We start from the raw sequence: 14,326 nt of genomic DNA on the forward strand, positions 1-14,326 counted from the left end.
TTTTGTCCACGTTTTACGCCATTTTTACGGACTCACCAGAAAACCTTCCAAAATGACACCAAAATGAATTTTCATGGCGGAAATGTTAAGGGCACATACCCAATAGTGAGATAGAGCTAATGTATGTTACTTTTTGAGATTAATACATGAAAGATTTTACGTAAAACATTGTGTGGCACTCCGATGTCCCTGAGAAGAGACGTACATAAAGGCCTCTGAGTCTAATGTGCCCATTTTGAGGAAGTAAGTCTTTGTAGTATTTTCCTTTGCCAGGGCAGTCCAAAATTGTGAGGTTCACCAATGCCCCTGCATACAGACGTGCATGAGGGCCTGTAAACCTGAAGTGCCCATTGTAAGGAAGTGGGTCTATTGTAGTATAGCCCTTAGGCAGGGCAGCCAAAAATTGGGAGGCTCCACGTTGTCCCTGCATACAGACGTGCATGAGGGCCTGTAAACCTGAAGTGCCCATTGTAAGGAAGTGGGTCTATTGTAGTATAGCCCTTAGGCAGGGCAGCCAAAAATTGGGAGGCTCCACGTTGTCCCTGCATACAGACGTGCATGAGGGCCTGTAAACCTGAAGTGCCCGTTGTAAGGAAGTGGGTCTATTGTAGTATAGCCCTTAGGCAGGGCAGCCAAAAATTGGGAGGCTCCACGTTGTCCCTGGATAGAGACCTGTTAGGTTCTTAGTGCCTCCGTGCTTGCATTTAAAAACCGCACGTGTGTGCCTGTTGGTGGCAGCTTTCCGCTGCACTTGTTTTGCAAAATGCGCAAGGGCGTTGTCAACGAACAAGGAAGTGGACGTGATGGTGGTGCAGGCAGAGACCGAGGTCGTGTGCAAGCTCTAATTTCGCCACAACAAAGGGCCACATCTAGTCGCTCGCACGTCCTGTCCCAAATTCTTGGGGACCGCAGCAGTACACCGCTCTTGAACCAAGACCAGTGTCAACAGGTTGTTAGTTGGATAGCGGATAATGTTTCCAGTCAGATTGGCACCACCACAAACACTCTGTCTTCCACACGGTCAAGTGTCAGTAGCCGTGATACTGCACCGCACATTTCAGAACCTGATCCTCCTTCCTACCACCAGGCCGAGTACACGTCCACGGACATTACTGATCCCACACTTGGACACTCGGAAGAGCTGTTCGTTCACGTTTCCATTCACACATTCTGGCCTCTCGCCAGCTCATGTTGAAGTGGGTCATGAGGAGATCGTATGTACAGATGCCCAAATATTTGAGCAGCCACGTTCTCACGAAGTTGGCAACGTGTCTCAACAAGGGGTGGACGATGATGAGACACAATTGTCAGGAAGTCAGGAGGAGGAGCAGGGTGCGGAAGAGGAAGACGACGTGGTGGATGATCCAGTAACTGACCCAACCTGGCAGGAGGATATGCAGAGCGAGGACAGCAGTGCACAGGGGGAGGGAGGCGTAGCATCCCAACAGGCAGTAAGAAGCAGGATTGTGGCCCCAGGCAGACGTCAGGCAACTGTTCCCCGGAACAACACGACACAAGGTGCCTGTACAAATGTTAGGTCTTCCCGAGTCTGGCAGTTTTTTAAGTTGGCTCCAGATGATTCTAAAAAGGCCATTTGCAACACCTGCCGTGCTAGCATCAGCAGGGGTACCAAAACTAGCAGCCTGACCACCACCAGCATGATCAGGCACATGTCAGCCAAGCACCCGACTTTGTGGGATGTACAACAGAGTCGAGGAGCAGTGCTTGCTGATGTCACTGCTACGTCTTCACTTGGTGTGCATGCGAGCCAATCCCCTGTCCATGCTGCCCGCGAACAAGCCTCCTCCGGCCCTGCACCTGCAGTTGCCCACGCAGAAATAACACCATCATCAAGCACGTCCTTGGCCCAGCGCAGCGTTCAGTTATCCATTCAGCAAACCTTTGAACGCAGGCGCAAATACACTGCCAACGCCCCACATGCCACACTTCTAAATGCTAACATTTCGCGACTGCTTGCGCTGGAAATGTTGCCTTTTAGGCTGGTTGAGACAGAAGCATTCCACGACCTGATGGTGGCAGCTGTCCCACGTTACTCGGTCCCCAGCCGCCACTATTTCTCCCGGTGTGCCGTCCCCGCATTGCATAACCACGTGTCGCAAAACATCACACGTGCCCTGAACAACGCTGTTTCAGCCAAAGTCCACCTAACCACAGACACGTGGACAAGTGCATGTGGGCAAGGCCGCTACATCTCGTTGACGTCACACTGGGTTAATATTGTGGAAGCTGGGACCCAGTCTGAGCGAGGGACGGAACACGTCCTTCACACACCAAGTTTTGCAGGCCCTACCTCAGTCAGGGTTTCACCCACACTCTACAGCTCCGGAATGTCATGCTCCTCAGCCTCCTCCTCCTCCTGCGCATCCTCATACACTTTACCCTCCACACCAGTCCCAAGCTGGAAGTGTCGCGGGCGGAGGAGGGGACGCTGCGCTCTCCCACTGCTCGGGTCCGGCTGCCGCTGCTCTACGGCTGCTGCTGCTCGGTGGCTCGAGCGATGGCCGGATCCCGGGGACTCGAGCGGCGCTCATCGCCCGTGAGTGAAAAGGGGTCGTTTGGGTTTTGGGGATATTGTCCGTGACGCCACCCACGGTTGTGGTGATTGTGTGGACACCACCGCTGCTCTGGATGGGGATCCCGGGAGCCTGTGACAGGGAGCAGCTTTGTTGTTACTTCTCCCCTCCGTGGGTAGGGGGGTTGGTTGTCCCGGGGCTCGTTGATGGGGTAGAGATGGATGACAGGCGGGTTGCGGGGCCTGATGAGGTGCAGGGTCGCAGGGGCAGCGCTGTGCCGCACGGCACGGAGGTACTCACTCAGCCCAATGATGATGACACAGTTCACGGTAAAACAAGCGGCTGGATGGACGGGTCCCTCGGATGGCTGTGGTTGTTCCTCCCTGCAGGTTAGTGATGACTGTCTCTCCCTGCACCTAAGTTCAGTGTTGGTAGTGATGTAACCCGCTCCCCGACCTGGATATGGGCCGGAGGAGCCCCTTTTGCCCACAGGCGCTGGCCCTGGGAGACGGTTGCCCTTGGCGGTGGCGGTGTCTCCCCTTCACGGTTGGACGGTTGCCTTCTATCGGGACTTGGCTGTTTGGAAACCCTGAGGTCCCCTTCACTAACGGATTTGGCAAATTCACGGCGACACCAAGCCTTGCCGGGATCCGAAAGGCCCCTGCCAATGGTGCTGGCTTCTCTTTGTATACCGGTCCGGTACGGCCGGGTCACCACCCGTCCACGGTCCTTACGGCAGACTCCAATCGGCCTCCACTGCAGACGGTCACCACATCCTGCCAACCTTGTTGTCCTGTCCGGGCCACACACCCGGACCAACTTCAGGCTCTTTGCTGTCACTTTTCTCCTCTCTACTACTTTCCTCCTTCCACTTCCTTAGCTTAACTCTCACTGCCTGTGTTTTCCCTCCTCCTTGGTGGGTGGAGACCAACCGCCTGGCTCCACCCCCTGGTGTGGACAACAGCCCCTGGGGAAGGCAACAAGGATTTTGTGTTTTGACTATGATATGCCTGCAGGGAGTGTGGGGTGTGTAAGTGTTGTGCTCTGTGGCCCCTGGCTTGTCCAGGGCGACACAGAAGCACTGCAGCACTGCCTCGGCGAAGCGGCAACAGGCTGTGCTGAAGCTAATCTGCATAGGTGACAAACCCCACAATGCAGAAGAGGTGTGGACAGCTCTGAAACAGCAGGCAGATCACTGGCTCACACCTCTGAACCTAAAGCCAGGAAAGGTTGTGTGTGACAATGGCCGGAACCTGGTGGCGGCTTTGAGGCGAGGCCAGCTGACACATGTTCCATGCGTGGCCCATGTGCTCAACCTCGTGGTTCAGCGGTTTCTAAAGTCATACCCAGAGCTGTCTGATCTGCTGGTAAACGTTCGCCGCCTGTCTGCACATTTTCGAAAGTCACCTACTGCTTCAGCCGGCCTTGCCGGCTTTCAGCGCCATTTGCATCTTCCGGCTCACAGACTGGTGTGTGATGTCCCCACGCGTTGGAATTCAACTCTGCACATGTTGGTCAAGATATGTGAGCAGAAGAGGGCAGTTGTTGAGTACCTGCATCACCTAAGCCGTCGGGAAATGGGTCAAACTCCACACATAACACCTGAGGAGTGGAGATGGATGTCCGACCTATGTACCATCCGCCAAAACTTTGAGGACTCCACCAAGATGGTGAGCGGCGATGACGACATTATTAGCGTCACCATACCGCTTCTCTGCCTTCTAAAATGGTCTCTGCTCAAAAAACAACCATGATGCATTGCAGGCGGAGCGCGATGAGTTTGAGCAAGAAACAGTAGTGGGTGTGAGTGATAACACACAGCCCAGCCTCGTCTCATCACAACGTGCAGTGGAGGACTATGACGAGGAGGAGGATGAAGACATGGAGCAACTCTCTGGCCAAATTGAGGATATGACATGCAGTCATATCCTCGGTTCAGCGTGGCTGGCCAGAGGACAGGGTAGATGATGAGGAGGAGGAGGAGGAGGAGGAGGAGGAGGACAGCATGTTCAGTCATCGTGTTGGTCAGGATACTGAAGTGATGGCTGTTAAGAGTCTGGCACACATGGCTGACTTTATGGTAAGCTGCCTGTCTCGTGACCCTCGCGTTAAGAACATCTTGGCCGACAATCATTACTGGTTGGTAACACTGTTAGACCCACGCTAAAAGGAGAACTTTATGTCTCTTATTCCCGAGGCGGAGAGGTCAGCCAAAATGCAGCAGTTCCAGAAGGCCATAGTCACGGAAGTAGGCAAAGCATTCCCCTCACAAAACGCTAGCGGCATAGGTCAGGAATCAGTGGACAACCAAGGCGTACAGCCGAGAGGGGCACAAGTCCAATCCGCCAGAGGTAGGGGAACAGTCTTTAAGATGTGGGACAGTTTTCTCAGCCCCTCACATACCACAGCCCCTGAGGTGCGGGGTAGTGCCACAAGAAATCCTAAGTTTGCCCAGATGCTCAAGGAGTACCTTGCAGATCAAACAACTGTACTCCGACATTTCTCTGTGCCTTACAATTAATGGGTATCCAAGCTGGACACGTGGCATGAATTGGCTCTCTACGCCTTGGAAGTCCTGGCCTGCCCTGCCGCTAGCGTTTTGTCAGAGCGTGTTTTTAGTGCCGCAGGTGGAATCATTACAGATAAACGCACCTGCCTGTCAACTGTAAATGCTGACAGGCTGACTCTGATCAAGATGAACAAGGGTTGGATTGGGCCAGACTTCACCACACCACCAGCAAATGACAGCGGAATTTAAAGTTTGTAACGGGATTTTGCCATGTACCTCCACTCACCCATGTTAACACACTTCTGGACTTTGGCTAATCGCTGGACTGCTCCTCCTTCTCCTCATGTGCCATCATGATGACCGTTACAATAGTTAGGCCGTTGTTTCAGGTATACCCCCAGTGGTAAATTTTTTCTCCCATTCTTTCAGAATGGGCATTACAACGACAGGAGACCCGCTCCTTTGCAATGGGAACAATGTTTTGAGGCCCTCATGCACATCTCTATCCAGGGACAATATGGAGCCGTACGCTGCCACCGACAGGCACACAGGTGCGGTTTTTAAATGCAAGCATGGACGCAATAAGAACCTAACAGGTTTTTAGGAGCGACAATTACTGAGAAGTCTGACACTATCAGACACTGCTGACTGACGTGTATTATACACTACACTTGTGCGTTATATAATAGTTTGTGAAAAATGCACACAAGTGCACCTGTACGCTGCCACTGACAGGCACACACGTGCGGTTTTTAAATGCAAGCACGGACGCAATAAGAACCTAACAGGTTTTTAGGAGCGACAATTACTGAGAAGTCTGACACTATCAGACACTGCTGACTGACGTGTATTATTCACTAGACTTGTGCGTTATATAATAGTTTGTGAAAAATGCACACAAGTGCACCTGTACACTGCCACCGACAGGCACACACGTGCGGTTTTTAAATGCAAGCACGGACGCAATAAGAACCTAACAGGTTTTTAGGAGCGACAATTACTGAGAAGTCTGACACTATCTGGACTGTTTTAGACTGTGTACACCAGCCCCAGATATGATGAAGGCTGGTATATGGTCACCACTAGTAATGGCTATATACCCTGCCTGCCTGCCTGTATACTGCTACAATAGTCCTGACAAGGACTCTTCTGGTCACTAGCCTGTATTCCGACCTGGCTATACCCTGCCTGTATACAGCAACAATAGTCCTGAGAAGGACTCTGCTACTGTACTCCGACCTGGCTATACCCTGCCTGCCTGTATACAACTAGAATAGTCCTGAGAAGGACTTTTGGTCACACTGTTTGCAGCCCTGCTACGGAAATAGCTATAAAGGGCCGCAAACCTTTCCCCGAAGCAGCGACACTCTCCCTGCACTGACTGTCTGGATGGCTGTGAGCAGAGCACAGCGCGCCCGCCGGTATAAAGGCTCGGTCACGCTGTGCGGGCCGGCCAATCACTGCAATTCCACAACTAACAGGGCTGTGGCATTGCAGTGGTCTGCCAGCCAATCCCTGCATGAGGGCTGGCTCTCAAAAGAGCGCCAACATGCAGGGATGAAGACCACGAGTACAGCACGAGTATCGCGAGATTACTCGGTCCCCGCCGAGTAGCCCGAGTACAGTGATACTCGTGCGAGTACCGAGTAGTAACAAGCATGCTCGCTCATCACTAATAACGACACTTTTGCGCTCGTTAATCGTATGTAAAAGTATTCACATACTGCGATGTCGACAGCGACGCCGGATGTGCGTCAATGTCGATTTGACCCCACCGACATCGCACCTGCGATGTCGTAGTGTGCAAAGTACCCCTTACAAGGTTACATTGTGTTCAAAATTTGTCCCAATTGAAAGTGCTGGCCACTTTATTTTAAAAGAAAATTGTTGGAGATATGATTTTGTCACCCATAAGTTGTTTTTGAGACTTATTTATTAGAAACGAGTATCGAGAGTAAATAGTGTGCACACAACAGGATAAGAGGTGCTGGTAGACGGGATGTAGAATCCCCTGCACTCTTCAAGGATTTCATGCAAAGTAAGACACTACCAGTAATCAGAGATTATATAATGCCATATGATCAGTCAAAGTACCTAGACTTCAAGTACATGTGTCTCGGTATCTTATCTGCCTGCAGCCTACAGTGCTCACACCTCACTTCTTACGTGTTTTTCTGCTGCTACATCAATTCATATGCCCACCCTGGGATTCAAGTGCACACTCGAACATGAGCTTACAGTTAGAGATAAGCGAACCTGTTTGATAAAGCCTCGCCAAACTCAGGTTTTGTACGAGCCTGAGCTTTTTCGTTCGGGCTTGGCAAACACGAGCATTACACTTGAAACTCGGCATTCGGTTCAGTTCTCCCATGAAAACCGCATTTCCAATAATACATTTGGAATCTAGTGCAAAGGGGTAGGATCAAGCGCTTCATACTTATCAATCACCGGGGCAGCTGTCACACTTCTGTGCGGCTATACCCTGCTCTCATGGCCTCTCCTTCATTTCCTGTATTGCTCATCGCTTATGCACTGCTTTCCTCACTCCCCAGCTGGCCTGGTGTCTGTGATTGGTTGCAGTCAGATGCGCCCCCATCCTGTGCACCAGCATCTGCCTGCATATGTAGCAGAGCCTGGACCATTGTGGGACCTTGTGTGGATTACGTCGGACCTTGGTGTTTTGGGGTTTATAAAGAGGTGAAAGATGGTGGTTTTGCATTTTATTCCAAATAAAGGATGTTTTGAGTTTTTGTGTTTATTTACTCTCACTTACAGATTAGTGATGGGGGTGTCATAGACACATGCCATCCCTAATATAGAGCTTAGTAGCATGTGTAAGCTGTTATTAACCCCTTATTACCCCGAATGCCACTGCACCAAGGCAATCAGGAAGAGCCCGGTAAAGCCTCGAGATTGTCACATCTAATGGATGCAACAATCTCGGGCAGCTGCAAGTCGCTATATTTAGGCTCGGGGGCCTAATAACCATTGGCCTTCCCAGCCTGAGAATACCAGCCCCAGCTGTTGGGCTTTATCTTGGCTGGGCATCAAAATTGGGAGGGACCATACAGCTTTTTTTAATTATTTATTTTAATTAAAAAAAAGCCGTATGCGGTTCCTCTGATTTTGATACACAGTCAAGATAAGCGCAGGACTGGGGCTGCAGCCTGTAGCCATGTGCTTTATCTGTGACTGGGTATCAGAATATGGGGGACCCTACACCAATTGTTTTATTTATTTATTTTTATACCATGATACTGACGATAGATGCTAGAGTGTATGGTCTCCTTCCAGGTATGACGTCATTTCAACATGCCCCTATCACATTATAGCGGCATGTTCAAAATGCAGTCCGACGTTTCCAGCCAAATAAAAAATAATTTTCTAAATTTCTAAATCCAAGTGGGCATGGAGTTGTTTATAATAGAACCGGTGGTCTGGGGGTGAAACCCCCAGGTTGGGAGGGTGCATGGGAAACGAAGCCCTTCCTGGCATGATTATGGTGGACCCATCTGGGAGTCTTACCTCACACCCCTGCTTCTATTATGAACAACTCCATTCCCACATGCAACTAATGTTGCTTTCTTGTAACAGCTATATTGGCGGAGGCCTTTGCTGATGTCATGCCCAGACCTTCTGGTCACATGGGCATGATGTCAGCAAAGGTCCTTTTAGCCACTGGGATTTAGACTTTACCATAGCAGATTTAGACACGCAGACCCGGAAGCAACAGCATCGCTGGTGAGTACCCAGCAATGTGTTTGCAGTGACAGGAGGTCATCGGAGTATCTAATGAACTCGAATAACCTCCTGATGACACCAACACGACATCAGCGCTTCCAGGTGTCGCGGGGTTGTCATAAGGAGGTCATCCAAGTTAAAGGTATAAAGGCTTTGATAAAGGCTCGGGTCCAGTTTGGGATCAGTTCAATAAAGGCTCGCAAGCGCACCTTTTGCTCGGCTAGGGGAGCCACTCCGCGGGGCATTCGTTCATCTTTACTTAGAATATTCACCTCTCCAGATAAGCCCTTAACAGCTCCACGCTAAAATTAGTGGTTTTATGGTGGGATTTTCTCAATTTTCATTATGAATGAACAGACAATGCAATATTACTAGAGATGATCATATCTTTCTGGAATATATTTGTGAGGTGTTGGAAAGAGACACTTTTTTTTGATCGACACATGAAGAAACTGCCAGGAATAAATTATAAGATTGTTATTACATATTCAGATGGAAAATGCCATGTTCTGAAAACAAGAGAAACTCGCCAAGTATGCACAGTTTGTATTCTAAGTGAAAAAGATGGATGTTTGGAAGGAATGTAAAATACAAACCTCATCTCTCCTTGCTGAAAGTCTAGGTTAAAATATAATTTGAACACCATTTTATATCTAATGTAGTTACCAGTACCTTAATCCCTTCAGCCGCCCCTGGAAATGGTGCATTGTTTCTTAGCGCCATTTCCAGGTGCTTTACCTGGCTCGTTCAGTAGCCCTGGTGGTGTTGGCACACTGGGTACTAAAGGGGCTAATACCAGCTTTGTATTCTCAGATGGTACTAAGCCCGAAATTCATGGTGTCACGCCAAATTAGACATGGCCATTGGCCACCATGAATTTCTAGTAAACAGTAAAAAAAATAAACACACACACAACACATAGAAATTTTTTTTTTATTTAGAAACTCCATCTTTATTATAAAAAAATCCTTAATCCGACGTAATCCACAGGGACAGCAATATCAACTCTGCTTCATTACTCTGTACAGACACAGTCTATACACAGTGAGAAGCAGAGAGCATTGTCAGCTCTGCTACATCGCTCTGTACAGAGCGAGAAGCAGCCTGACAGTGAGGGTATGACTAGTGCAGTCTGACATTGCATCACCCCGCACGGCCTGAGAATCTCCGGACAAGAGCACCTCAGCTACATGCATATATAAGCAGCTGACCTGCTCCTGTAGGGAGATTGTGCACCGTGATGCAACACTCGCACAGTGACAGTCAAAGTTCAGTTAAAAGGACCTTCAATGATGTCATAGTCATGTGACCAGTCTGTAAGCCAATGTCTGTATAACATTCACACCAGACTGGTCACATGGCTATGACATCATTGAAGGTCCTGTAAGTCAGTGCTGGTTACCGGCGGCACAGCAATGATCGGACTCGGAAGCAGCAGCCGGGAGACAGAGTCTGCAGGACCCGTCACGGGACCTGTAAGTATGATCATAATGTTTTTTAATAATGTGCTTTTTTTTTTTTTTACAGCCCCTGGACCTGATCTGTACCCGATCTGTAAACGAGCTTCCCAGGAAAGCTCATGATCGGGATCGTGTACACGATCACTATGGGATCGGTACGATCCCCGATCTTTACAGGTCAAGATCGCTCATCACTAGTCTCCTATCTCAGTAATGGGAAAGTCTTTACTGAATACAGATTTTACCTCAGAATTGAGAATTTTGATGATGACTGATCAGTTCTGGCAGAGAAAGAAGCAGATTAGTCTGATAAGATACAATACAAAGTTGCTTAATTTCACATGCACTATTGATTTCTTAAATAAAAATCAAAACGATGGTTATGCTTTAAGTTGCATTTTGTTTTTTACTTGTTTTGCACTCTCTTTTGTGTTGGTCAGAATTCTGTTGGTTGCCACTGAAACCAATCAACAATACAATACTGGTAGATTATTCCTTTTACACTAGAGAAAAGAAACTAAAGTTTCTGCAGAAATGGAATATCTAAGGGCAGGATGCACAGTCTTCTTTTACTTTGTGCATTTTTTTAAATCTATTGTATGTGCTCACTTTCATTCCTTTATTTCTTTTAATTTACTTATGTTTTTTTATGTTTGCCAATGTAGTTTTTGGTTTCCAGGTGACTGTGGCTCATTCATCAATTGAAGCTTTCTAAAAATTCACAACATTTTTTACACAGAAATCTATTTTAGACCACTCTTGGAGTAATTTTAATGTACACAGGAATTTTTTTGCGCAAATTTGGTGACAATTGATCAGAACATGCATTTTTTTGGCTTTGAAAAGGCCCATAATACACAAAACTAAAGAACATTTTTGATTGTGTGCTGTATTCATGAACCCCAAGCACTTTTTTGAAGAATTTGGCCCAATGACAAAAATGAATACCACAACACACAAAAAGAAAACCTGCAACTGATGAATCTGATCACAGTTCTAATCGGACACCCAGAACTTCTGTCATTTATTACATTTCTAAACATAGAAAAAACTCTGGAACAACTTACATATCCATGAGTCAATGAACATACCGTAGCAGCTCTTTTGTATGATTTATACTTTGAATCTGATTAAATATGTTGAAGAAATTACCTTTTATGATTAAATTTCAGCATGAATGGGTATTGTGTGTGAGCATCGTATAGAACACAAATCTTCATCACTGTGCATCCTTCAACGAATCTTCAATCTATCCTTCACTTCTTATCCCAGAAACATGTTAGATTTTCCATAGGTATGAACATTTTAACTTCACACACAAGAATTTTAAATTAAATTTTATTTAGTATTATATAATGTCTTTGGAGTCAATATTTTTATTTGTAACTTGTAATAAACCAGGCTTTTGTTCTTCCCAATTCAGGGGGGTTGAATGACTGTCTACTGATGGTGAGGATTCCCAAAATGTCACAAAAGAATACGCTACTCCACCTGCCATGCTGAAATGTATGAGAAGGAAAACACAAATTACTTCATTATTTTTAGAATATTCTATATATGTGACAAAAAACTGAGCAGATTTTATTTGTGACATATTGTGAACATAATAATGCAGTTAAATTATAGAGAACAGGACAACTATTAGTCGTACACTCCATACATCTGGGTTTTAAGGAAGATTGTCAAGAAGAAAGACATTTTTGAAAGTAAGCCATGAGTAGCCCCAATGGCAGTTTGCAAAAAGCCATGTAGGGGACACAGCTAGCATGTGGAAGAAGGTGTTCTTGTTGAGCTTAAAGTATGGCAATAATACCGAACATTGCCCATCACTCTGAAAACACCATTCCCCCTGTCGAGCATGATGGTGGTAGCATCAAGCTGTGGGGATGCTTTTCTTCAGCAGGGAAAGGGAAGCTGGTCAGAGTTGACAGGAATATGGATGGAGCTAAATACAGGAAAATCCTGGAGGAAAATCTGATAGATGATGCAAACAAATTAAGACTGGGGCATAAATTCACCTTCTAGCAGGGCAAAAACTCTAAGCAAACTGCCACAGCCAAAATAGAATGGTTTAGATCAAAGCGTATGCAGTGGTATGAATGGCCTAGTCAAAGTCCAGACCTAAATCCCATTGAGAATCTTTAGCAAAACTTGCAAAGAAGAATGGGCAAAAATGTAATCCTCTAGATGTGCAAAGCTGTTAGCGGCATACCCCAAAGGACTTGCACCAGTAACTGCAGCAAAAGGTGGTCCCTACAAAGTATTGACTCAGGGGGGCTGGATACAAATGCACGTTACAATTTTCAGATTTATATTTTTAAAATATTTAGAAAACCATGTATCACTTTCTTTACACTTTACAATACTTGTTACTTTGTGTTGCTGTGTCACAAACAATTCCAATAAAATACATTTAGGTTTGTGGATGTAATGTGAAAAAATGTGGAAACGTTCACAGGGTATGAATACTTTTTTGAAACACGGTAACAAAGAAAACAGCCATCCCATGTCAGTCATACCCAGGCTTTCCATGCATCTGGAAAGAACTTCACAGTTCAATCTCATTTTAAACACTACTTTAAGCCCATAATAAAAGGTTGTGTTAACTTCTTCTCTATCTTTTCTCATGCTTTATGGATGAAGTCTACACACTTGACATACCTTTCCCACCACCACATCAACTCCTTCAGAACAGTTCTCTTCACATGGTTTTCTATGTACTTAAACAACACCTTATGTGATTTACAATTGCAAACAAAATTATTTTAACCTCATTGCAAATTCGGTTTATTACCAAAATTTACAAGCTTTCTGTGGTTTGCAACAAACCAGTAAAACAAAAACTTTACATAGCTCAAGAAAACTAATATAAACAAGTGGTTTCTACAAAGTCAACAGAAAAGACAACTTAGGGTAAGTTCACACAGTGCGTTTTTCGCGGCGTTTTTGCGAGTTTTTCGGGTGCGTTTTTGGCCTCAAAACTGCATGACTTTGCTTCCCCAGCAAAGTCTATGAGTTTTAATTTTTGCTGTCCGCACACAACTTTTTTTTTAAGCTGCGTTTTTGAGCTTAAAAAAAAAATGGACATGTCAATTCTTTCCTGCGTTTTTCTGCGTTTTCCCCCCCATGCAATGCATTGGAAAAACGCAGAAAAACGCAGAGATCAAAAAACGCAGCAAAACGCAGCCAAAACCGCACCAAATCATGGTAAAAACGCATGCGTTTTTTTGCCGCGGGTGCGTTTTTGCGCTTTTTTAGCAGTCAAAAACGCACAAAAACGCAGCGGCAAAAAAACGCGGCGTGTGCACATAGCCTTATATTGTCTACTGCAGTCTCAGAAGCATCTTTAGTACTTTGGCTGTTAAGACCCACTGCAAATATAATCCATAGCCAGATACCAGATTCTGAAAAAGTTGCTGAGAAATCTTAGGCCATTACTCAGGTGCAAATGCCGCAAATTCACTAATATTCTTGAGTGGTCAAGAAAGTAGTATAGCAAGCTAAAAGAAGATCTCATTTTCTTTACCTTAAACAAACACAGAAAAGGAAATAAAAAGATAGTAAATTCATTAAACATTCTAGAGATACTGTTCTCTAAAGGGTAACATTTCTCCTTGTGGAGAGTGACATGTCAGACATGTCAGTGTAAGGAGGCTTATAAACTATGCAATGCTCAACTGGGAGATTAAATATGCAAATTGCCTCTTCAGAGAGGAAGAGGACTTGAAATCTAGTGTCACCTACTGGATGTAGCAATTCTAAAAGCTAATATCAACCCTTTAAGGAGATATAAAGGGTATGTTAACTTTTAGGAATGCTAATTCTAATAGGTGGCACTAGAGTTCAAGCCCTCTTCCACTCTGAAGGGGCAATTTGCATATAGAGATACTGTAAGAATCATGGGTCCTAAGTTCAAAGTTGAGGAACATTATCTGTGACAACACAGTAAGCTATCATAGTCTACAATCAGATTCCTGAGCAGGCAAGTGGCCAAAACGCTTGAGTGACTGCAAAAGACCTGCATCAAGATATGGTGGTAGTAGGTATTCAGAATGCACATCAAGGTTTACACCCAAACGTCA

The 14,326-nt window shown here is 46.1% G+C and overlaps 1 protein-coding gene across 1 annotated transcript in view; it reads right to left on the bottom strand.

The window, feature by feature from the left end:
• Window positions 1-10,636: 10,636 nt before the first annotated feature.
• The window catches only part of SLC35D2 (solute carrier family 35 member D2), a 188,266-nt gene continuing 184,576 nt past the window's right edge, over window positions 10,637-14,326 (bottom strand). Inside the window, exon 12 of the mRNA XM_075340476.1 lies at window positions 10,637-11,743. Coding sequence (XP_075196591.1) covers window positions 11,593-11,743 — 151 coding nt within the window. The 3' untranslated portion in view covers window positions 10,637-11,592. The remainder of the gene's footprint in view (window positions 11,744-14,326) is intronic.

This window comes from Anomaloglossus baeobatrachus, chromosome 1, assembly GCF_048569485.1.
Source record: "Anomaloglossus baeobatrachus isolate aAnoBae1 chromosome 1, aAnoBae1.hap1, whole genome shotgun sequence".
NCBI lineage: Eukaryota > Metazoa > Chordata > Amphibia > Anura > Aromobatidae > Anomaloglossus > Anomaloglossus baeobatrachus.